At 34.8% G+C, this 22657-nt stretch overlaps 1 protein-coding gene across 3 annotated transcripts in view; it reads right to left on the bottom strand.

Moving 5' to 3' along the window:
- UBR1 (ubiquitin protein ligase E3 component n-recognin 1) overlaps positions 1-22657 on the bottom strand; it is a 154597-nt gene that overhangs the window by 74373 nt on the left and 57567 nt on the right. For all 3 annotated transcript variants that reach the window (XR_015134868.1, XR_015134869.1, XM_086321677.1), the window contains exons 13-27: positions 22237-22336; positions 21590-21718; positions 18694-18874; positions 16148-16209; positions 15764-15874; positions 14752-14817; positions 14365-14466; positions 12400-12463; positions 9601-9725; positions 6741-6793; positions 5567-5669; positions 4621-4669; positions 4081-4235; positions 2261-2360; positions 239-348 (exon numbers count right to left, since the gene is read on the bottom strand). Coding sequence is in view for 1 of the 3 variants with exons in the window: in XM_086321677.1 (XP_086177803.1) it covers positions 239-348; positions 2261-2360; positions 4081-4235; positions 4621-4669; positions 5567-5669; positions 6741-6793; positions 9601-9725; positions 12400-12463; positions 14365-14466; positions 14752-14817; positions 15764-15874; positions 16148-16209; positions 18694-18874; positions 21590-21718; positions 22237-22336 (1510 nt within the window). In the remaining 2 variants the exon portion in view is untranslated. The remainder of the gene's footprint in view (positions 1-238; positions 349-2260; positions 2361-4080; positions 4236-4620; positions 4670-5566; positions 5670-6740; positions 6794-9600; positions 9726-12399; positions 12464-14364; positions 14467-14751; positions 14818-15763; positions 15875-16147; positions 16210-18693; positions 18875-21589; positions 21719-22236; positions 22337-22657) is intronic.

The raw sequence follows: 22657 nt of genomic DNA, 5'->3' as shown, positions 1-22657 counted from the left end.
CCCAGGGACGGGGGAGCCTGGTGGGCTTCCGTCTATGGGGTCTCACAGAGTAGGACACGACTGAAGCGACTTAGCAGCAGCAGCAAATTAGTATTACTAACATGAAAAATTACAAGTGACCATGAAGATCAGTAATAAATAATTTTACAATTAGCAAATACTATGATTTAATCTTAGAGGCATGCAGAGGATTCTTAAATATTTAAACCAGATATGATTCGTTTATTTTTAAGTTTACCTGGAGTATCCACGTAATCATGTCCTTTTGGCCTTCTAACTGTGGAATCCCCTTGAGTTTTTCCAAAAGCATTTGTATATTCTGAGCATTCATGGCTGAACTTCCCAATCCTTTTTTAAAACACAAAAATTCTACATCATAAACATGTACTTCATAATTACATATAAATTTTAATTTACAGTTAATGTTATTCACATTGATAAAGTTTGGACTCAATCCCTTAGCTACATTAATTTTTCAATGGAAGACTCCGCAATCACACGAAGTACCAAATACTAAATTAAATAACTTGAAAAACTGGAATTACTTTAGGTCTCTCTTGTACATCTTCTACTGGGTCTGTGAAGTGAAAAGTACCCTTAGTGATCTGTCTCTTGCCTTTCCTCTACTTTGCTCGCTGTCTAGTAAAAATACTTACTGAGAAACAAAGCGCCCCAAAATATGGAAGTGAGAGCAGTCATACCTATAAACTGAATAGGTTTAGGCTGTATGCAAGAATCTAAAAAAAAAAAAGTGTTTAAATAGAAAATGAGATGCTTTTCTCTTATTGATTTTATAAATCAAATGTTCCTGGAATGTGCTCTGAAAAAACTGTCTTAATGATGTAGCATTTAACAAAAATCTAATCTAAACCTATCCTGCTCTTTCAGGTTGAAAACGATGCAAAACACATTATCATTCACTCAGACTTCTGCAATCATTTTAAATTCAGAAACATCAAAACTTTCATAGATGGGAACTCTGAATATTATGGTTGATATAGCAGCATATATTTGATAATACTGTGACAAGGAATGAAAGTAAGAAACCTTCAGTGTATGCAGCCTCCACAAAAGGGGGATGAGATTGTGCAGTAAAAGGATTGTTGTGAGGATTAAAAAACATTATTTGCACTATTGAAAATTTTAAAAACTAAAGATGCTAGGAAAAGATTTAAAGCAATTTCAGAGTTTTTTGTCTTAAGGACTAACTAAACTTTATCAGAAACCCTCTTGCACTGTTGGTGGGAATGTAAATTGATAGAGCCACTATGGAGAACAGTAGGAAAACTAGGAATAAAATATCATATGATCCAATAACCCCACCACTGGGCACATACCCTGAGAAAACCATAACTGAAAAAGACACATGTATCCTAATGTTCACAGTAGCACTATTTACGTAGGACACATAAGCAACCTAGATGTTCATTGACAGATGAATGGATAAGGAAGATATGGCACATATATAAAATGGAATATTATGAGTTAGTCACTCAGTCGTGCCCGACTCTTTGTGACTCCATGGACTGCAGCCCACCAGGCTCCCCTGTCCATGAGATTTTCCAGGCAAGGATACTGGAGTGGGTTGCCATTTCCTTCTCCAGGGGATCTTCCCAACCCAGGGATCAAACCCGGGTCTCCTGCACTGCAGGCAGATTCTTTACCAAGTGAGGTACAAGGGAAGCCCCAAGATGGAATATTACTCAGCCATAAAAAAAGAAAACATCTGAGTCAGTTCTAGTGAGGTGCATGAACCTAAAGCCTATTATATAGAATGAAGTAAGTCAGAAAGAGAAAAACAAATATCATATATTAATATATATATATGGAATCTATAAAAATGGTATTGACAAGTCTATTTTCAGGGAAGGAAAGGAGATACAGACAGAGAACAGACTCATGGACACAGTGGGGAAAGGAGAGAGTGAGGCAAATGAAGAAAGTAGCACAGACATATGTACACCACCATGTGTAAAATAGATAGCTGGTGAGAAGTTGCCCAGCCAGCACTCTGTGATGATCTAGAGCGGTGGGATGGGAGGAGGGGAGAGAAACTAAAGAGGGAGGTGATATATGTATAATTATGGCTAATTTGCATTGCTGTATGGCAGAAACCAACACAACATTGTAAAGCAATTTTCCTCCAATTAAAAAATAGATTAAAAAAATAAATAAGGGGGAAAAAAACTCCATTAGAATTAAATTTTCCATTACAAATTGGCAATTAGCTAAAACTGCTGAAAATGATACTAAAACATACTTGAGGCCTTATGGTAAAAGTCAAATGTCACTTCTTCTTCAGGAGATTTTTGAAGCTGTTGCTTTTCTTCTAGTAAGCCCAATGCTAGAATGTGAAATGCCTGAAAGAGGAAAATAGGACAAGATCTTTAGAACTGCACTTCTTCAGGTAAGTATATTTTAAATAGAGGTATAAAAGTAAGCAATCTAACAGGTAAAAAAATGTGCAAAGTTTAAGAACAAACAGTTCACAGAGAAAGAAATGATATATACACATATGAAAAATGTTCAACCTTGGGAGTTCCCTGGTGGCCTAGTGGTTAAGATTCTAGGCTTCCAATGCCTTGGCCTGGGTTAGATCCTTGCTCAGGGCAAGCTGCATGGCACAGTAAAAAAAAAAAGAACGTTCAACCTCACTTAAAGAAATGTAAGTGAAACAAACAAGATCATCTATTTTTCACCTATTAAAATAGCAAATTTTAGAGCTTATTATAATACAGGAGTGACAAAAGTGTTAGGAAGCAGGCATTTCTCATCGCGCTGGTAATGGGAAAGTAAACCAGTATGATGTTTTTGGAAGCCAAGTAGACAATATCTATTAGTAATGTAAACGTATAGACCCAGAACTAGGAATCAGTGTGATAGATTCACTTACTTAAGTATACAAATACAACATTCATTTTAGTGTTCTTTATTATGTGTGTGTGTGTGTGTGCCCTCATGAGTAGGATTCTGTTGTTTAGTTGCTAAGTCATCTCCAACTCTTTGGAAACCCCATGGACTGTAGCCTGCCAGGCTCCTCTGTCCATGGAATCTTCTCAGCAAGAATACGAGAGTGGGTTGCCATTTCCTCCTCAGGGATTGAAGCCACATCTCCTGCACTGGCAGGCAGATTCTTTACCACTGAGCCACCTGGAAAGTGTTCTTTGTTATGGTTGGTGGTGGTTTAGTCACTAATCATGTCTGACTCTTGTGACCCCATGGACCTTTATCCATGGGATCCTCCAGGCAAGAATACTAGAGTGGGTTGCCATTTCCTTCTCCAGTTCTTTGTTATACAAAGACCTAAAAACAACCTAAAAGCATATTAATAGGAGATAGTTAAATGCATCATAGATGTCCATAATGGAATATGCAGCTACTGAGCATGTGTTAGGCCTATATGCACTAATGCGGAATTAATTCCAAAAGACACAAACCTTTTAGACAGGGTGCTAGGAGGCAGAAAGAAAAATTTTAACTTTTGACTTCAAATATGTCTCTATGGGTTGAAAGTTTTAGTGCATTTATTTATCACTGTTATTGAAAAAATGTGAGACACACATAGAGTATGACATCATTTACAGCCTCTAGATCAGTTACAGTCAAGGAAATTCAGTTAGGCAGGTGCTAAATAAGTACCAATTATAGCTACCAAAGGTGACATTATTAAGTAACTTATCTATAACACTATGGAGAAAAAAATAGTTGCTTCCATTTAATGAGCTAAGTCTCAAACAACTCTATGAAACAGTACATGTGAAACAAAAAATATAGGAAACTGTGATACGATAATGACATGCCAATTTATTATTAGCAGGAATAGGCCTTTTCCATTTTTCCTCTGTTTTTTTTTTTTTTTTTAATGTAAATTATTCCCAAGAGTAAGGATCCTGAAAGTCTGAGACTGTGTCACAAGGAAATCTCTGCCACATCTGAGCTGTTTTCAATGGCTTTTAGGTCTCAGGTGCTCTAGCTGTGGTTCTAACTGAAGGTCAGAAAGGTAGACTTCTCCAGGCCCTGAAGACCTCTATGAAGTAGAGAAAGTATCTGAAAGAGAGAAAATATTTTCAGTATACATACCATCTGGAGCATTCCTTCAGTCCACAAGTTAGAATCTGGATCTACTGCCCGCTCAAATATGGTCCTGAGAATGTACATCATGATATCACAATTGAGAAGGTTAACTGCTTTGCTGAAAGCAGGGCAGAATTCAGGAGGTGGTGGTGGTGGTAATGCTAAGGTGGGGAGGAGATCAATGTCAGAAGAGATAAGCAGTTACTATTTTATTTGGGTTATCAGACATGTTAAATTTCAAATATCAGAATCATATACTATATGCAAAACAACATAGGATCTTTGTTATCTTTAAAGCACTGAAAACATTAATACTATGGGAAATATGAGTCACTATGTAAGTCACCCAAAATGAACTCCATTTGTTAAAATTTAAAATTCTGTCACCATTGATGTACGCTATGTCTTAATATGTCAACAAGAAACAAAGGGTTCTTTGCATTCCATTAGTTGCTCACTTAAAAAAACAACAAAAACAAAACACTATATGCTTTGCTGCTACAAAATCAGAATACAAAGTCAGTCAATTTAGAATCTCACTTTTACCTTCATCTTTGTTTTCCTGTTTTCTCCTTTTCTTCTGCATGTGTTCAGCCTATATATATTAAAAAAAAAAAGGCCTATCTTAAAATATAACACTTGACAAGCATGAAACAAATGGAGTACTCTAAAGTAGGCAGGAAACCTACCAAAATACTTTACATACTGAAATATGTATGCAAATGCTACCTTATTCCAGAAACAAAATCATCGTCCTAGGGAAGGTCACTGCAAAATAGATGGTAATAATCCTCATCATTAATTTAGCTCCCCATTTCTTTCAGTCAACAATATTTACCTAGCGTCTATTATATACAGGGCATTGTACTAAAACTGGAACTCATTCATTTTATAACAACAAAGCCAGACATCAAACTTAACTGAATGATCTAACTTAACTTCACTCATCACCTTAACAAAGTGATCTAACTTAACATCATCCTTAATAGGACAAACAGACATTATGCGTCTACTGATGAGATACAATATGTCACCTATGTAGTATTCTTGCTCCAAAATGCTTAACTTGAATCTACTCATGGGAATAAAATTAGACATATCCAGAATATTGGGTATTCTAAAAGACAACTAGCCTATACTAGTTGACATTGACAGAAATGTGAATGTTATGAAAAACAAAAAAAAGGCAAAAAGAGTATTCCCAATTAAAGGAGATTATAGAAACATGACAGCAAATGAAGTGCATGATCTTTGATTGAATCCTCCTACCCCAACATAATTATAAAGAATATTTTTGGTATAATCAGGAAAATTTGAATAGTGACTACATACTAGATAGTATTATTGATTCAATTTTAATTTCTTGGGTAAGATAATGCCCTCTAATAATGAAAACCAGTATGAAACTACAGAAAAACCAGGGGATTGTCTATGGAGCTGGAAAGCCTAAAGCATTTTTGGTTTATTTATCGAAGAGGGTAACTTTTCATACCTTGCTATGCTGTGTTTTGGAGTAATGATAAAAGTACATATTAAAGTCTTTCAGTGATTCATCCTTCAATTCATAAACTCCATGGCCTGATACACCTGGTTTCCTAAAAAGACAGAAAATACAGAGGTGAACTGCACTACCCTTGAAGTATAAAGTAACACAAAGTAAGAACCTAAAATTTAATCTTAAAATCAAGAGAAAGAAAACAATCATATCTCATTCAGCTTGCTTAAATTGAATGACAAATTTCATTTCATGAAAATAAACTAAAAAATTTAACACTGTAAGCTCAAAGTCCTGGTAACAGATGTGTCTCATAATTATGAAATTTAAACAAATATGAAAAAGTTTATTTTATACCATGTAGATCTGATCCCATGCTCTACTTAATCGCTAAGGCTTTGTTTTTAGCCTCTGAAGCCTAAGACTGCCTATTCAACTAAAGCTTGCATTGTCAAAGGCGAAATCTAAAATAGTAGTTAAGATATCATGTCCTTAGGAAATTGTAAATTCAAATGAAATACTGAATCCTCTATAGAGAACTATAAGGAAAAACACTAAAGCCAAAAGGCGTATTACGGCACATTAAACAGCTTTTGCTCTCTATCAAAGTGAAATATCTTAGTGAATATTACTAGAGCATAAAAAAGCTATATTCTATTTTTAAAGGTATTTGACACTAGCAATTTATCTATTAGTTCATGACAATAACAAGTAGAAATTCACTACTAGTATCAATTATTTTAATTTCAAGAATTAACCTTTTAAAATCTTATTTCCATTTTACACATCTCAAAGAATCAAACGATTGCAAAATATTTTAATCCTAGCAGAGAAAAATTTTAAATAAGTATACAAAATGAAAATTTAATAGAATAAATGAAGTCATGGCTTAGAATTGATGGGAAAGAGATTATCAGAAAGGTTTGCTTACTTATTAAGTCACCTAACATAAAAAGTGGATATCTCTCATTGATTTGCCAAAAAACACTCCCTTCTTCAGCATACAGGTACTAAGTGCCTTCAGTGCACCCCTAGACCTCACCCTTTCTGTCTACACTTGAATTTTGCTTTTAGGAGTTCAGAAAAGAACTTCAGAACTTCTACAAGAATTCAAATTACAAGACAAAGATTGACCTACCTTTCAGAATAAGCATAAATATTAAGTACTTACTTAAATGTGGCCACTTTGTTTATGACATTCTCTAAGCCAGTTTCATTATTTTCCTGTTGAAATGATATTTTTGTTATTTTTACCTTCACATAATGACTTTGTTTTCTCTTACTGTGAACTGAAATACCCTTTCAAGACATTTCTGAGTATTTTAAAAATAATTCAAAATAAGATCAATTTCCAATATTTAAAAATTAGGTCTAAAACCTATTAGCTTTGAGGGATGGATTTCTTAACAGAGGTAAGATGCCTGTATAAATTGCTTAAGGAAGAAATTTAATCTAAATTTACCATATATGTATACACATACAACCAGTAATTCAAAGAAACTGTTATTTTCTTTATCTAGTATGTTATTCACCCAAATCATTTAAGCACATGTCCATGCTGAACTAATCCCTAAAACCAAGGTAACAAAATAAATAGGATCTATGGTAAAACACATATATGCTGCTAAGTCACTTCAGTCGCGTCCGACTCTGTGCGACCCCATGGACGGCCTCCCACCAGGCTCCTCTGTCCCTGGGATTCTCCAGGCAAGAACACTGGAGTGGGTTGCCATTTCCTTCTCCAATGCATGAAAGTGAAAAGTGAAAGTGAAGTCGCTCAGTCATGTCCAACTCTTAGCGACCTCATGGACTGCAGCCTACCAGGCTCTTCCGTCCATGGGATTTTCCAGGCAAGTAGATGTCCAAATATATGCTGGCTTCTGCAATTGTAATTTTTTTTTTTTAATTGGCTTGAACTTTCCCTTTAACAAAAAATTTTTCTTTTTCTTTTTGGTCAAGCTACATCACATGTGGAATCTTAGTTCCTTAACCAGGAATTGAACCCATGACCCCTCCAGTGGAAAGGCAGAGTCCTAACCATTGGACTACCAGGAAGTCCCAACAAGGAATCTTTTTTTTTTTTTTTAAATGAAGTCATTTAAAATCAGGATAAGGACTTAGTCAATATACTAAAGCAAGCTCATAGGCTCCTACAGTGCTGCAAAAAATTAAGAAATTTAGCTTCCTTTAAAAAAGTACTTGAAAGCAGTGGAAAGTAAGGGTATACATTAAAGCTTGCTATTTTTTTGCAAAATATGGTATGTATTTTTTTGGTATTTATTTATGGTGTTTATGGTATGTATTTATTTATTTTTTGTATGTATTTTATTTGAATATGGTATGTATTTTTTTTTTGGCTCCAAAATCACTGCAGATGGTGACTGCAGCCATGAAATTAAAAGACGCTTGCTCCTTGGAAGAAAAGTTATGACCAACCTAGATAGCATATTCAAAAGCAGAGACATTACTTTTCCAACAAGGGTCCATCTAGTAAAAGCTATGGTTTTTCCAATAGTCATGTATGGATGTGAGAGTTGGACTGTGAAGAAAGCTGAGCACTGAAAAATTGATGCTTTTGAACTGTGGTGTTGGAAAGGACTCTTGAGAGTCTCTTGGACTGCAAGGAGATCCAACCAGTCCATCCTAAAGGAAATCAGTCCCAGATATTCATTGGAAGGACTGATGTTGAAGTTGAAACTCCAATACTTTGGCCACCTGATGCGAAGAACTGACTCATTGGAAAAGACCCTGATGCTGGGAAAGATTGAAGGCGGGAGGAGAAGGGGATGACAGAGGATGAGATGGTTGGATGGCATCACTGACTCAATGGACATGAGTTTGGGTAAACTCCGGGAGTTGGTGATGGACAGGGAGGCCTGGCATGCTGCAGTCCATGGGGTCCTAAAGAGTTGGACATGACTGAGTGACTGAACTGAACTGATGGTATGTGAAATTGTTTTTAGGTGGCACAGTTATATATCCTTAAATTTTTGAACAATTATTCATTTATCTTAACATGTATTAAGAAAAAATTAATCTAGAATGTCAAACCTACTATTTTATTGTATTGTTGCTTAAAAAGATGCTAAGGGAAAATGTAAGTTAATTTTAAAATGTACTAGTAATTTCTAAAATTGGTAGACAGATGTGCAGAAATTATGAAGGTGATATGGTTAAAGTTTGAGAATCAGTTAACAGTGAAACTAGAAAAGCACTATGGATATTTTGGAAGAAAAATGACCAAGAGTCAAGGCTTCTTTTTATTCTACTTCTCTGGAAAGCCTTGATAGTAAAGGCAAGTTTAACCTCTTATAAGAATCATTGTTCTAATGCATAATTTAAAAATATGTGTTAAAAATATGACTTATAATCTGTAGGATTACTGCTTAAATATCAACAATACTGAATGTAAAGATCACCTGGGACGGCTATGAGAATGCACCCTGCAGACCTCCAGTTAGAGGAACAGAGACACTAATGCAGGCTTACTCAGGGAGGCGTGGGAAGGCACCAAATCTTGATTAGACTACCCAGCAGTCCAGGACATTCCTACCTAATCTTCCTTCCCTCTTTCTTCATCTGGGATCAGACTTGCACTACAGTTTGATGGCTCCCCCAGCCTTTCCCAGCTCCCTCATCAATCCTCTCACAGTCATTACTCCTAATAAAAACTTAAATGTTTTGTCTTGACATCTGCTTCTCAGAAGACCCAGACTAACACACCACCCAAATAGTTTCAGTATTTCACAAAGTTATCTCCTCCTCTGGAGAAAATTTAGGTTAAAGTAAAAAAAAATTAAAGAGTTTATTGCTCTAAGGTGTTTTCTAAATAGCCAGAATATCCCTAAAATGTTACCTAATGCCCCAAAGCCCAGAATTAAGGTTTATACCACTAAAAAATTAATGGTGAGAGTTTTATATCTGAAAATCAAAATAGATTTTCCTAAAACTTCAAGAGCTTCCAATTAGAGAAAAAGAAAAAACTATCCCATCTTGATGCGAATGGAGTAAAAAAATAAAACTGGACTTACATTCTCAGGTAAATTTTTGGCAATGGCACTGTGTGGCATGGGTTCAATACAAAGCAAGTGAGTAATTTCTCTCATTGTGACCTCTTCTTTTGTCACATTTCCCACTCCAGGTACGTAACGCTCTCCTAATACAAAAATGAAAAGAAAAAGTAAGAGTTAATTGCTTTCCACGTAAATAAAGAACACTACATTAAATCAAATCTATGAGAGAGTGACCAAAAGTTATTTGAACATGTTTCTAAACCTGAACAACAGTCTATATGCTGAAAGAGGAAGAAAAATACAGAGATCTGAGTAACACAGGGCTTGTCTTAACTTAGACACACACACTCAAATATTATAAACAAAGCCTCTCAATTAAATAAGCATGTATTACTAATCAAAAAAACAGAAAAGTGGGTAGTGGCCATTATGGGACAACATGAAATTAAAAGATGCTTGCTCCTTGGAAGAAAAGCTATAACAAACCCAGACAACATATTAAAAAGGAAAGATATCAATTTGCCAACAAAGATCTGTATAGTCAAAGCTATGGTTTTTCTAGTAATCATGTATGGCTGTGAGAGATGGACCATAAAGAAGGCTGAGCACTGAAGAATTAGTGCTTTCTAACTGTGGTGTTGGAGAAGATCTTGAGAGTCCCTTGGACAGCAACGAGATCCAACCAATCAATCCTAAAGGAAACCAACCTTGAATATTCATTGGAAGGACTGAGGCTGAAGCTGAAGCTCCAATACTTTGGCCACCTGATGCAAAGAACTCACTCATTGGAAAAGACTCTAATGCTGGGAAATATTGAAGGCAGGAGGAGAAGGGGATGACAGAGGACAAGATGGTTGGATGTTATCACCAACACAACGGACATGAGTTTGAGCAAGCTCCAAGAGATGGTGAAGGACAGGGAAGTCTGGCTTGCTGTAGTCCATGGGGTCACAGAGTCAGACACAACTAAGCAACTGAACAGCAGCAACAAAAGATCATGAAACAACAGCTTTTCTTTCAAGATCTTTCTCAAGTTTGTCTCTACTTGTTATTTAAGAAAGAACAAAGTGAAAACTAAAAGACAAAATACTTAAAAATGTCTCTATAGGCTAAATGACAAAACAGTAATGTGTGTCAGAAATGGATGCTATTGCCAGCATGACCACATGATCAGATTTCTATTTTTTATCTCAATAAACTGCCAAATGGAGACAGAAAACAGCTAATTTTAACTATGGGAATGTCACTGGTGTCAACAGCATCTAATTCCCAATGCCTCAAGAAGAGTTGATATATTTGATCTTACGCCACAGCATTCAATAGTACTTAATGATTTCAATACTAAATGTGTACAAAGTCTTGTGATATAAGAGGGTAATTAGAGTACAAAGACAGGATTTTTTTTTTTGTCTAAGAGATCTGAATTCTACAAATCAGCAAAACAATGAGATTTTGTTAGTTTAATTCACTCTCAACAGACTCATTACTCTTTAAATACATTGTAATTTTCATTTTTTCCCTAGAACAGTACCCTCTGTAAGTTTCATGCTAGAAAGAATCTTACAGATCATGTAGATTACTTTTACATTTTACAAATCAAGAATCTGAGCCCCTGAAAATGTAAATGGCATGCTCTTGATAGTTTATAGCAAGGTCAAGACTAGCTCTTGTTAGTTTATAGCAAGGTCAAGACTAGATCTTATGATTCTTAATCCAAATCTTTTACACTTATTGATGTTTTCTCTGTAATATTACCAGAGATTTTACACATACATACACTTTTTAAAAAATGATGGCTCTTAAAAGTAATAAACTTAGAAATGTAGCAAGTATTAACTAAAAATAAAATGACATCGAAGGAAATATCCAATGAATTTAGGTAAACAAAATAACAGCAATATAATAGCAATAGTAAAATAGTGAAAATATAAAATACCAAAACCTATTGACAACTCTAATATATGGTATTAATATGCAGTAGCAGAAATTCTTCATAGTATTCCAAGAACAAACACAAAAATTCCCCTCAAGTTTTGTAATCTAGTAATGTATATCATCAACTTAAAAATATTTTGCACATTTTTAACTTGTCCATTTTTTTCCAGAAGTTTCCTATGGAATACTCTGGAATTATTTCAGAAGAGTTGGTGCCTGAAAGATTTACATCTCATGTGGCAATGAAGGTTTACCACACTTTCTGCTGAGACAAGCAGCTAGTCCAGCAACTAGCCCCTGACAAACAGCAAGTAAAATATACCCATGTTTTCAGATTTGGCTAATGGCTAGAATCCTTACCAGGAACTATTAATACAAAGCAGTGTCTCCAACAGTAAAGTAAAAAACAAGAGCCAGAATAAGAAGTTAAGAACTTTTACACAGCTGGTAAAATCAAGAGACTATAATATAGAATATATAAAAGCAGAAGTAAGGCCAATATTGGCACAAAATAATTTAATAGAACTGGATGAAAATACATCTTACTTAGATGTATGTTACACTGAAATTTTACATATATATATATAAAATTTTTAGCCCTTAGCATATAGTTATTTTACATCTATGTTTCTAACTAGGGTACTTATTTTCCAGACCTCTACAAACAAGTCCAAACAATTACAAATCAGGTATTGAAAAATGAAGATGTAATAGCTGTGTTTTTCTAAAGGTGAGTTTCTAAACATATCAATCACATTAGTCATGTCAATCTCTAATATTCTCTGCTATATTTGGGAGAAGAACAAAGTAACTTAGAGTTCTTACTAATGTTCTCTCTATAAAGTAACTCATGCTCTGTTTCAAAACATCTTTTACTCTTACCCACTATATAGATGAGGACTTGAAGCATTTCTTCTATTAAGGTATTATACTGCTTAACCAAATCCTGTAGAATTATAAAAGAAAAAATTAGTTACATAAGAACCAAAAGCCACCATAAAACACACATTTTTGGGGGGATCAGACTGACAGTCCAGCCAATCCAGTATTTTCTTTCAGACCACAGCAACAGAGAATTATGAGATGAATAATTCCCTTTTGTTGACTTCAAACTCTACAAGGTCACAATACTCAGCATGTAATAAGAACTCAATGCTGCTGCTGCTGCTGCTAAGTTGCTTCAGTCGTGTCCAACTCTGTGCGAACCCATGGATGGCAAAGCCCACCAGGCTCTGCCCTCCCTGGGATTCTCCAGGCGAGAATACTGGAGTGGGTTGCCATTTCCTTCTCCAATGCATGAAAGTGAAAAGTGAAAGTGAAGATATTCAGTAGTGTCCGACTCTTCGCGATCCTATGGACTGCAGCCTACCAGGTTCCTCCATCCATGGGATTTTCCAGGCAAGAGTACTGGAGTGGGTTGCCACTGCCTTCTCCGAAGAACTCAATAACAATTGCTAAATATTATTATTGTTTTTATTATCCTTATTATCCACCAAGCCTTCAGTCAGCAAAAGAATTCTTTAACCTTTAACCTTCCCTGTACTATGGCTTCCTTCTTAACAGGGTTGGTGAGACAGTGGCTACAAATATGTAACTAACAGCTATGGTGAGTGTACACCTCCCTAAAACACCTGTTACTTAAATACTATAGTAAATTAGATACTCATTTTCACTGAGTATAAAAACATGACAAAATTAGCTTTGTATTTTGTATCCTATTCTTTGTGCCTTTGTAAGTGACTTCTAATTTGAAGAATAAAATAATGTAATTCATAAATTACAAAGGCTACTTTATAAACTGGTATGAAATATTAAAACAATGAAGAGGTGATAAAACTCCAGAGACAAACTATAAACTGAAAAAAGGTAATAAATACAAATAAAGAATATCTTTACTAAATAAGGAACTTTTATAGAAACAGGAAAAAGGTGAAGGACAGGAACAGATAATTCACTAACAAAAAGGAGAAAAAAAAAGTCAATAATCATGAAAACAAAGTCAACCTCACTGATAACTAAAAAACTGCAAAAATTAAACACCATCTTTCACACATTAGATCAACAAAGTACCAGTGCCATTACAGATGTATATACTGCTAGAGAGAGTCAGTTTGACAATATCTATTCAAGAAACATAAGAAAGGGTATGCTGCATTCTCCAGCAAATCTACCCCTAAGAATTTATTTTAACAAAATAAGTAGGTAAGTATTTAAACCTTGAGGTGCAGAGATGTTCATAAGAGCAACAAAAATCAAAAAACCCCTTCAGCAATAGGAGACTAAAGTATAAAGTGCAATATTACACAGCCATTAAAAATTAAGTTAAAAAAGATGATGCAGTTATATACTTCTTTAATGCCAAGAAAAAAAAGTATCACAATACTTCATTAAGCACAGGAAGCAAATTGCAAAATAGCACATATGAAAGATTCAATTTTTCCTTTAAAAATAAACACCACCAAAACTTTAAAATCATTTCTAGGAGGCAGAGTTTCATTTGATTTTCTTCTCCTTTTTGTTAATCTGTATACAGTCATCACTCAGTATCCTCAGGGGATTACTCCAGGACCCTTGCAGATACCAAAATCCACAGATGCTCAAGTCCCTTATATATACTGACTAGTAGGTCAGGATTCTGCATCCATGTATATGGAGGGCCAACTACATTCTAATTTTTACAGAGTAAAAAGAGTATATGTATGTACATTCAGAAGTACATGTATGTTTTATGTATGTGTGTGGTGCTTGGAGATATACATATATAAATAAATAATCTTATATATGATTAAAATAGTTAACATTAATATTTTCTTTGGATTAATTTACATATCAGTTTCTATCACGTACCTGGTCTTTTATGGATATGGTCTTATTAAAAGCATCAGCAAGTTCATACCTCTGAAGTACCAGTAATAAGAACTTGTTGGGATCCATTAGAGATGCACCAATCTGTGAAAGAAATCAAGTCCCATAGTTCTATGTATTAAATGGAGAAACATTTTGTCTCTAGTAATAGGGCTATGAGAATAAGGTAAATCTGCAGAAGATAATGTAGCAGTCCTTTCTGCTTCTATGATTCTATATTCATCTCAACAGTGAGAAAAACTTAAGTAAATAAAAGTATAATACAATAATAAGTTATAAAAAAGTTATTATGTTATAATATCTTCTCCTATTACAAAGAATATAGGAAGGAAGGTTATGACACATATCATAACAAATTTAAATAGGTACCTGAAGCATAATGATATCTTTATCGTACATTTCTTCTCTGCATTTAACATCTTGGTAATAAAACACCTATAAAATAAAAGGTAGAACAGAAGCTAAGAGAATCATTTTATTTCAAACAAAATTCTCAGCAAAAACTATTCTTTAAATTTTTTCTAAACTAGAAACCCCAAGAACTACTTTGTAGCAGAAAAAAAAGAAGCTGTAAATTTATGAATCATTTTAAGGGATTTGGGAGGATGATGTGAGAAAATATGCATGAAAATACTTCAGAGTTTAAAATGCTCTATACTAGTTATTATTCTCAAAATGTGTAACAAAGTAACTGACTCCCCCACCAAGTTCAATTGCAAGAATTTCCTCCGTAGCTTAGCAGTAAAGAATCTGCCTGCAATGCAGGAGACCCAGGTTCAGTCCCTGGGTCCGGAAAATCCCCTGGAGGAGGAAATGGCAACCCACTCCAGCATTCTTGCCTGGGAAATTCCATGGACAGAGGAGTCTGGCGGGCTATAGTCCACAGGGTCACAGAGTTGGACATGACTGAGCAGAGAAAAACATACTAAGTTTAAAACACCCACTTCAAAAAAAGTAAACCAAATTCCTACAATCAATCAATGCCATTTTTCTCCTAAGCAGTATCTTTACAATTCATTTCCCCATCTTTCAGGAAAAGCACTTCTCCTTATTTGCTCTAAAACAGAGGGAAAAATTGTAAGATGCTGTTCAATTAAGACTGGTGGTAGGAAGTTCACAGTTCCCAAGTAAGGTAATCTTCAGAAAAGACATCTATTAGTGGGAAAGTTTCTGCTGGTACTACCGGCTTTCACCTGACCTATCCACTTAAGAGGATTAAAGAAAATGTCCATATGGTCACTAGAACTTCCTTGAGTTTACACAAGAGCTGGAAAACAAAAATACTGAGCAGAATCCAGGGATACAAAGTAAAATATAAATTAATAAAGGAAAAAGCAAGCAGAAAATGAACACATAATATGAATAATACGCCTTGCCATACCTGGCTAATGAGAGAGAGCCCATTTCTTCGCCACATCTCAGCAACAACCTGGGCAACCAATACCAGACAACGCAAAGGATATTCAACCAGTACCTCTACCTGAAAATCCTCCTGAAACAGAGTGAGATCAATGTCAATATTTCTCAGAGGTTTGGATGCTATGGCACTATATACATTGCTCCATTTTCTCATCTGTAAAATGGAAGGGCTTGAACTAGAGGACTCCAAGTCACCATGATTCAGGTTTCAATGTTCTAGGACACAGACATAAAATTATTAACTGGGAATTATTCAGGTAGGTTTCAAAATATCTTTTTCTTCCCACTCAACCAAGAGGTATTTAGAAATAGAATATAAGCAAGTCAGAATTTAATAGTCACTTACAAAAGGCACAAATTCATGCAGTCTTGAAACAGCACCCAGCCTGCTCAAACGCACATGAAGACCTAAAAGTTAAAAAATGAAAAAGATGAGAAAGCAATAAACCCAGTTGATTTGTTTCCCAGTTAATTCATCAAGTTTGAAAACTTGTGAAATTTAAATATACATTAATTGAGCTTAGATATGATGCCTCAGAATGCAAAGTTTTGATTTCTAATTTTGAAACACAGTATTACTAACATATTTAAGATCCTACATTGTATTATTTATATATATATAAATATTATGCTGCTTCCTAAGAAATTATTTTCCTCACAAACCAAGTATCAAAAGAAATAAAAACTGTATAGCACAGGGAACTGTATTAAATATCCTGTGATAAACCATTATGAAAAAAGAATATACAAATGTGTGTGTGTATGTGTATATATATATATATATATGTATATATAACTTAACTATTTTATTGTCCAACAGAAATTTAACACAGCATTGTAAATCAACTATATCTCAATAAAATAAAAAGAAATAAAAACTAATCTAGGTATTTCTTTTTGTAAAAATAGAAGTGACATAAAATCACATGTCAATTATACCACATACAAAAATTACCTAACACTGATATCAGCAATCTGAATACAGATGCTAAATCTATAAAACTCTTAGAATATAACATAGGGAAATGACTTTGCAACATTGGATTTGATAATAATTTCTTGGCTATGACATCAAAAACATAGGTAATCAAAGGAAAAATAAATTAAGACTATACCAAATTAAAAACTTTTGTGCATCAAAGGACACGAACAACAGAGTGAAAAGGCAACCCACAGGATGGAAGAAAATATCAGAAAATCATATATCTGATAAGCAGTTAATACCCAGAATATACAAGGAATTCCAATAACTCAACAATAAAATCTGATTACAAAATAGACAATGGACTTGATCAGACATTTCTCCAAAGAAGAAATACATATGGCCAGTAAGCACAGGAAACAATGCTCAGTATCACTAATCATTAAGAAAATGCAAATCAAAACCACAGGAGATACCAGTTCACACTCATTAGGATGGTTATTTAAAAGAAAAAATAACAAATGTTGATGAGGATGTAAAGAAATTGGAATCCTTGTGCACTGTTGTTGGGAATGTAAACTGGCGCAGCTGCCATGGAAAACAGTATGGTAGCTCTTCAAAAAATTAAAAACTAGAATTATCTTATGATCCAGCAATACCACTCTATGGGTGTATAATTCCAGAACTGAAAACAAGGATTCAAAAGGATATTTGGATACTTGTGTTCATGGCAACATTATTCAACAATAGTCAAAAGTTGTAAGCAACCTAAACATCTACTGGAGGATGAATAGATAAACAGAATGTGGTATACAAACTATAGAATATTGTTCTGTGCTTAGTTGCTCAGTCATGTGCGACTCTGCGATGCCATGGACTATAGCCCACCAGGCTCCTCTGTCCATGGGGATTCTCCAGGCAAGAATACTGGAGTGGGTTGCCATGCCCTCCTCCAGGGGATCTTTCTGACCCAGGGATTGAACCCAGGTCTCCTGCACTGCAGGTGGATTCTTTACCAGTTAAGCCACAGGGAAGCCCAAGAATACTGGAGTGGGTAGCTTATCCCTTCTTCAGGGGATCTTCCTGACCCAGGAACTGGGGTCTCCTGCACTGCAGGTGGATTCTTTATCAGTTAAGCTACCAGGGAAGCCCACTATGGAATATTATCCAACCTTAAAGGTGAAGGTAATCTTATACACATCACAACATGGATGAACTTTGAGAACATTATGCTAAGTGAAATAAGCCAGTTATAAAAGGATACAAGAATGATTTCACTTATATGAGATACCTAGAGTAGTCAAGTCATAGAGACAGAAAATTTCTATGACAGTGAACAAGGAATGAGAAGCTATGTTGAATGGGTACAAAATTTCAGATTGGGAAGGTGAAAAAATTTTGGATATGGATGGTGGTGATGGTTGTACAACAATGTGAATATACTTAACACCACTGAATCATATAATTAAGCATGATTAAAATGGTAAATTTTATGTATATTTCACCACAAAAATATAAATACATACACTTCAACAAAGTTGTTAAAAGAAGAAAAAAACCTGACAGGGCCAATTTACATGGAAGAGCAAATCAAAGGATGATTGAAGGAAATCTATGATTTCTTTCTTTCAGTGGTGAAAGGAATAGTGACAGAATCACTGGTGCAATCAGATAGAGAAGAGGGTGAAAAAACTGCAACAAGATTTTCCTATACGCTTGGTTAGGCAGTAAGCTACCAAGTTGGTCCTAAAGTGTATACTATGAGGATCCATGAGTTGACCCAGATAACAAAAGATCCAGGTAAACAAACACACTGACATGTCTGGTCACAGCTCTTTGAAGGACAGTGACAGTTCTTAACTGCAGTATTTGATCTAAGTAAGTGCTCACAAAAGCAGTACTGATTTTAATATGACTATCTACAGAAAACAAAGCTAATAGAAACACGCAAGAACCAAATAAACACTCACCAGCAAGAGTCCTAGACAGTGGCAGATGTATGCTTACAAGATCTTCAGATACTTTGTAGGACTTAGTTTCCAAAGTATGACCACACAATTGTATTACTGTTTTGCTACTAGATTTGAAACCTGTACTGCACCTCATCACAGCTTTGTGACATTCTTTATAAGCCACTAGTAAGAGTTCTTCCTAAAAGGAAAATAAGAATGCAAATAAACTGATAAGTTACCTACTTTATTATTAATATATCATTCAATAAATATTTACTATTAAATAAATACAAGCACAAAATTGTTCTATGTGTTATTAGAGCTACCTCAACAGGATCTGCAAACCTGTAGGAAACATTAAGATAGTCAGACAGACACACATACACAATCAAAGTAAAAAACTGTAAGCCATGTAAGTGGTATAACTAATAACTTTAATAGGGCAAAAAAAGAAAAAATTCACAGACAATTGGGAACACACATTTGTAAACATAGCTTTTGAGTGGGGTCTGAAAGAATATGCAGCTTAAGCATGGGGGGAAGTTGGAGAGATGGTAGCAATATAAGCAGAGATACAGAATAAACAAACAGAAATAAGGGGAAGTACAACTCCTGTTCAGGGAGTGGAAAAGAATAAAATTTGGATAAATCAGAGGGCTCATGGATAGAATTAATGAGCCAGTAAACTGGAAATATGCCTTGGCACAGCCATGTGAATTTGAATAGACTTGAGAGTATCTGATGTGTAATAATGTAGTCAACGTATTGTTTCAAGAAGAATTAGTGGGTGTCACTGAAGATGATGGATTGGAGGGGGCAATGTTAGGAGACAAGGAAACCAACAGAAAATTTTATTACTAAGTTAAGTGTAAGGTATTAAGGGACTCAGCAAGGGTGGGGCCAGTCATGGCGAAAAAGAATAAACTTACAGGAAATAGGATTATAAAACAAAATTAGGAGGAGGAAGACTCAAATTTGGGTGAATATGGGAGGGAGATGAGTCAAAGGTCACTTTTTAAGAGCATTTCTCACATGGATTTTATTTTTAAAAAAGAATTCTATAGTTAAATAAATTTTGGGACTATTCCTCTTAGAAATGATTGATTAACCCATTGATTTATCAAAGGTTTGAGAAGTTCAGTGGTTTAAAAAAATGTTTGATTTTGTTCAACCTAACATTTTTCAATCTTAACCTGAACACAAAACATTTTTTTCCCTCAAAGGTCTGTTAACATCTAACACACAGAACACAGTAGCTCTCAGATTTCCTGTATGGATGAATGCATGAATCATGGTGTCATGAACAGAACAAGAAAGTCAAGAAGAGAAAATGCAAGCTGGAAATAGAATGAAATGATGACAAATCATACGATATGTTGAGTTTGAAATAGAAATGTAGGATCTAAGCAGTCATGTGCAACACACAAACACAAGTGATACTATAGCTTGGGAAAGTTATTTTATGAAGTTTTAATTGAGGTGGGAGAAATAAAAGATCTGTAAGAAAGAGAAGAAAATATTGGGGAATGTCTCGTTTACTAGGCAGAAGGAATTGAGGGGGGAAAGGCAGTCATTGATTGAAATGGGTAACCAATAATAGAAATACTAGGATAAGAAGGCTTGTGAAAATCAGAGGGAAAGAGAATTTCAAATGATTAAGGTTCTCAAAAGAACACAATGCTACAGGTATTTAAGGTAGAGGGAAAAGACCTGAATTTGGTTACTAAATAGATCCTTTGAAATATTTTCAAGATACAGTTCCTATTAATTCGTAAGGACAGAAACCTGGCTCTAAAGCAGTTTTAGAAGCTAAAGAGTGGCAATGTAGATGACTTCAGATGATTTACATTCAGTAAATATAGACATCTGCAGGGGTCAAGATGAACACCACACACTGACCTCATCTCCAATGATTAACCATGCCCTCCCCTAAGGTGAAGAGAGCCAAAAAACATGTGCTATGACAGATAACTGGACAATATTTCCTGTCCTTAATGTTCTATACAGCTACTGCGTTAGATTGAAGTCTATTGTGTCTGTGAGTGTAGCTGCCACTCTGAACCTGTGACCAACTGCTGGTGGTGCAACAGAAAAGGAAAAAAGGAAGACAGAAAACAGTTTATGAGGTAGCAGTGGCAAGGGGTCTTTTATTCTCATTGCTTTTAAGCATAGTCCTGGTGTTTAAGGCAGATGAATCAAACAGTGGGAAATACTAGAGGAAGGAAACTCCAGGAAGAAGTAATATAGATTGAGACCAAGAGCCTAGGTAGAGACAACACTTTAAGAAAGAAAGAGGTAAATAGAAAGAGACCAATAGTGAAGATATATGCAGAAACTCAGTGAATAGACTGTAGTGAGTGGTACAGAAAAACTGGAGAAGATGAAAAAATTTGACTGAGATAATGTTAATTTTCTCAGAGCAGAAATAAATGAGGTCATCTTCTCAAAAGGTAATTTGATTAGGATTATGTTTAAAGAGGGCTATGGTCTAAAATTATTGCTTAAGGAAAAACATTAGTACTATATTTTAAAAGTAATATTTTTAATGGTTTAATGCACTCAAGACTCTTGATTGAATAAATAGCCACTCACTTCCATTGTTGAACTATTTAAAAGTCTAATCTTAATTTTCATATTATTAATATTCATGTCCAAGGAAATAAATTTATTTAATTTATTAATCAGTGTATGTTGTATTTTTTCAACTCCACTCTTCCCAACAGTAAATGGAATACCATGGAGCACATTTTCTAACTAAGTGTAAAAAACTACAAATTTAATAAGATGATTCAAATATATAAGAAAATATCAGAAGTAATAAAACTTTACATCAAGGAAGTTGCAACATAAAACTGTGCTATTAACCATTAGAACACTTAAAAAGGCACTGATCCTCCTAACAAACTTTACTTACATCACAAGCACACCATTCTTGGAACATTAGTAAAATATTCTTCAACTGCATCTGTATAGCAATGGCAGCCTCCCAGTCAGGATCTACTTCTATGTGTTGCCCAACTTGCCTTCTGATTTCTTCCATTCCCTACAAGAAAAGAGTAATTAACACACATACATGCCCTCTCTTTCTTTGCTCCTCCACTGGCAAAATATAAAATCATCAAGGTTCATACTCATGTATGCTTATAATTTTTTTAAAACATGGTTATCTAAGTCAGAATGCATGGATTCAAACTCTCACTGTCACTCTCTAGCTGTATGATCCTGGTCAAATTATTTCTAAGCTATAATTCCCTTGTATGTAAAATGGGAATAATAATAGTAACTATCTCATAAGATTGCTATGAGGTTCAAAAGAAATAATGCGTGAAAATATTTACAACAGTTATCACATAGTATACAGTAATAAACATTGATAGTAACAGCAGCAGTTAACTAAGGTCTATGAAAGCAGGATCAGTGAGTCAGTGTTTAAATTTTACTTTTACTTTGCTACAATTATTCTTTCTCAAAACTGTAATTTGCTCAAAACAAAACATGAAAAACTGGGATTAAATTTTTAAAATAAATTTATCTTACTGATGTACAGAAGAACTATCATACCTGCATACAGGTAAGAATCTTCAAAAAAGATCGAAAGCCTTCAAGGAACTGCATTCTTAATCTTTCTGTCCATACTGTGGGCTTGCTGATCAGGATATATCTAGTATTTCAAGAGACAAAGAAACATTTTACTTTCCTGTTTTGAGATAATTTTAAGGTTCTCAGGGCTATAAACAATGTTGATTCATCAAAATTATGTATTCAAATTTCTTACAATTCTAGGCAGCACGAGAATTATGCCAGCAAAATGTGAATGCTCTACCAGAGGCAGATGTCAAAGCTAAAGCCTGACTTCTCCACTCAAAAATTAGGCTGATTAAGTGAATCTAGAAGGAAACTAGCCGGTCACAGATGGACAATCACAATACAAATTTTCTAGAAGCATTCATACTCTTTACCCGAAGGACCAGATGAAATCCTC

Source organism: Bos grunniens, chromosome 10 (assembly GCF_055505025.1).
Source record: "Bos grunniens cultivar Pamir isolate PY7600 chromosome 10, Bosgru_T2T1.0, whole genome shotgun sequence".
Lineage (NCBI taxonomy): Eukaryota > Metazoa > Chordata > Mammalia > Artiodactyla > Bovidae > Bos > Bos grunniens.
This window is presented reverse-complemented; position numbering and strand designations above follow the sequence as displayed.